The sequence below is a fragment of the Stegastes partitus genome, unplaced genomic scaffold (genome assembly GCF_000690725.1).
Source record: "Stegastes partitus isolate 25-593 unplaced genomic scaffold, Stegastes_partitus-1.0.2 Scaffold2103, whole genome shotgun sequence".
Taxonomy (NCBI): domain Eukaryota; kingdom Metazoa; phylum Chordata; class Actinopteri; family Pomacentridae; genus Stegastes; species Stegastes partitus.
Window position 1 is genome coordinate 125,381 of NW_007579834.1, and position 2,455 is coordinate 127,835.

The 2,455-nt window shown below is 44.5% G+C and overlaps 1 protein-coding gene across 1 annotated transcript in view; it reads right to left on the reverse strand.

The window, feature by feature from the left end:
• Positions 1–2,142: 2,142 nt before the first annotated feature.
• The window catches only part of LOC103373946 (disks large homolog 1-like), a gene marked incomplete at its 5' end in the record, with an annotated part of 18,004 nt that continues 17,691 nt past the window's right edge, over positions 2,143–2,455 (reverse strand). The window contains one exon of the mRNA XM_008303960.1: positions 2,143–2,306. Within this exon, the coding sequence (XP_008302182.1) occupies positions 2,197–2,306 (110 nt within the window). The remainder of the gene's footprint in view (positions 2,307–2,455) is intronic.

The window sequence follows — 2,455 nt, forward strand, 5'->3', positions numbered from 1 at the left end:
GGGTTAGTACGGGTTAGTACAGGTTAATTAGGGTTAGTACGGGTTAGTCAGTGTTAGTCAGGGTTAGCACGGGTTAGTCAGGGTTAATTAAGATTCCAGTTAAGGTAAGACAAAGGTTTTTAGTTAGGATCAGTTTGGGTTAGTTAAGGTTAGCATGGGCTACTTAACTTTAGTTGTGGTTAGTTTTGATTAGTTAGAGTTAGTTAGGGTTGGTAAGGGTTTGTTTAGGTTAGTTGACATTAGTTAAGTTTAGTTAGTGTTAACCTGGGCTAGTTAGGGGTAGTTATGGTCAGGCTTAGTGTAGTTAGGGCTGCTGTTTGTTGTCCATGAACTGAGGTGTGTGTCATAAATGCAGCTCTCACATTCATCAGCAGCTTGTCAGATACACACGTGCAAAACAGGAAGTTTGTAACTTAATTGATATATAATCAGTAATATTCATTAAAATGAACTAATGACGTCATTAATAAGTCGTTTTATTTCAGCCCCATCAGATGTTTTCCTTCAGATAAACTGTCTCGGTTCGCTGATGAACAATAAGATGCTGCTGAAGCTTGTGTCCCCATGAACCAGACGCCACCTTCAGCTTTTATAAGGAATTTATTTCAATATTTCAGTATTTGAATTAGAACTAAATATTTCATTATACAACAAGCCAGTCTTCAAACCAACAGCGTCTGAGCTGAAGGGAGTGTCACAGGCTGATCAAGACTCAGATATGATGCGTTGGTTCACAAAGTGTTTGTGTCGGTGCTCGCGAACAAAAGACGACGTCAGGTGACCTGTGAGATGACATGACATCATCAGAATTTGGATGACTTCTTCATAATTATTATTATTATTCACACAACCCTGATGTTCAGTCTGAGGAACCCAGCGGGACAAGCAGCCACACCCACGGCACTCTGGGTAACGGAGACACAGGAGGCTCCGCCCCCACGCCGCACAGATGTGCTCCGCAATCAGCAGGTTTGTTTATTCAGGTAACTTTGATCTCCAAAGGATCGTGGGTACTGCAGTCCAGACCCACAGCCAGGGTCTGTGGTGAGGACTGGGAGGTTAGCTGGGACTTGTGGGTACTGTAGTCCTTCTGTGCTGTAGATGTTTGTGGGTAATAAAGTCCTTCTCCGCAGCGAAGAACTGTGGATGATGTAGTCCAGAACTTTTTGCTTCAAAATGGAAGTGCTTCAGTTTGTTTGACCTCCCTGTTGTTGCTAGGCAACCAGAAAGACGGCAGCGGCGAACACAGTCCAGAGTGTCCAAACTGTAACAGGAGGGAATTGTGGGAGCTGTAGTCCAGGAGGATTTTGTAGTTTAAGTGGAGGCAGATTGTGGGTATTGTAGTCCATATACTGAGGAGTTGTGTAGGTTGTAGTCCATACAAAGAAAGGTTTAGGGAGTTGTAGTCCAAGCAGGAGAATATTGTGTGAGCTGTAGATGGTCGGGGTCAGTCGACATGAGGGGAATTTAGAATTGTCATCCCAGTATTGAGTAATTTTGTGCAGAGGGGGACTGTGGGTCATGTAGTCCTGACTAAAGAGGATTATGGGTGCTGTAGTTGAAGCAGATGGGAAATTAGGGTGTTGTAGTCCAAATTAAGAGGATTGTGAATGTTGCAGTCAAGACAAAGGGGGTTTGGGATGTTCAGGCAGGAGAGGATTGTGGGAGTAGTAGTCCAGTGGGTGTTTGATACTTTAAGCCCTGAATAGACTGTGTGTTTGAGCCCCATCGTTGTATTTACAGTCACACAAGTCTTTATGTACACTACACACAAACGCACACACACGCACGCACACATCATTTTCACGTCACATAAGTAAATAAATCGATAAATAAATAGATAAATCAATAAATAAATAGGATAATATAAATACTTCAATACCAACTGAACTCTACAGTCTCTGATTCATTATTTACTGATAATACATGATTATTGAACCAACATATAATCAATCAGCCAATCGTGTCTCTCGCAGACAGTCGGACGGACAAATCTGTCCTCTGACCAATAAACATGTCTCTTGGTCGCCATGACAACAGAATCTATCCAATCGATGAGCTCGCTCATTGCCGTCCCATAGAAAGAAAAGTAAAAGAACAAAAAGACAAACGCCGCTCTGTCAGGTGCCGCCACTGAAGGGGGAGGGGGTGATGGCGGTTCCCGTGGAGACGGCGTCCATGGCTGGCAGTGGCCAATCAGAGTCTGTCACGGGCGGGGACCCAGATGTAGGGGCCGCTCTGCTCCTCGATGACGCCTTTGACCTGGTGGTAAACCTCCTCGAAGCTGTCGCCGTGCACGATGGCTGAAACACAGACAACAGACCGTAGCGTCAGCAGGCAGCTCTGTGTTAGCATTAACCCTAACGCTAACACTAAACCCTAACGCTAACCCTGACCCTAACCCTAACACGAAAAATAACCCAAACACTAAAACTAACCCGGACACAAACCCTGA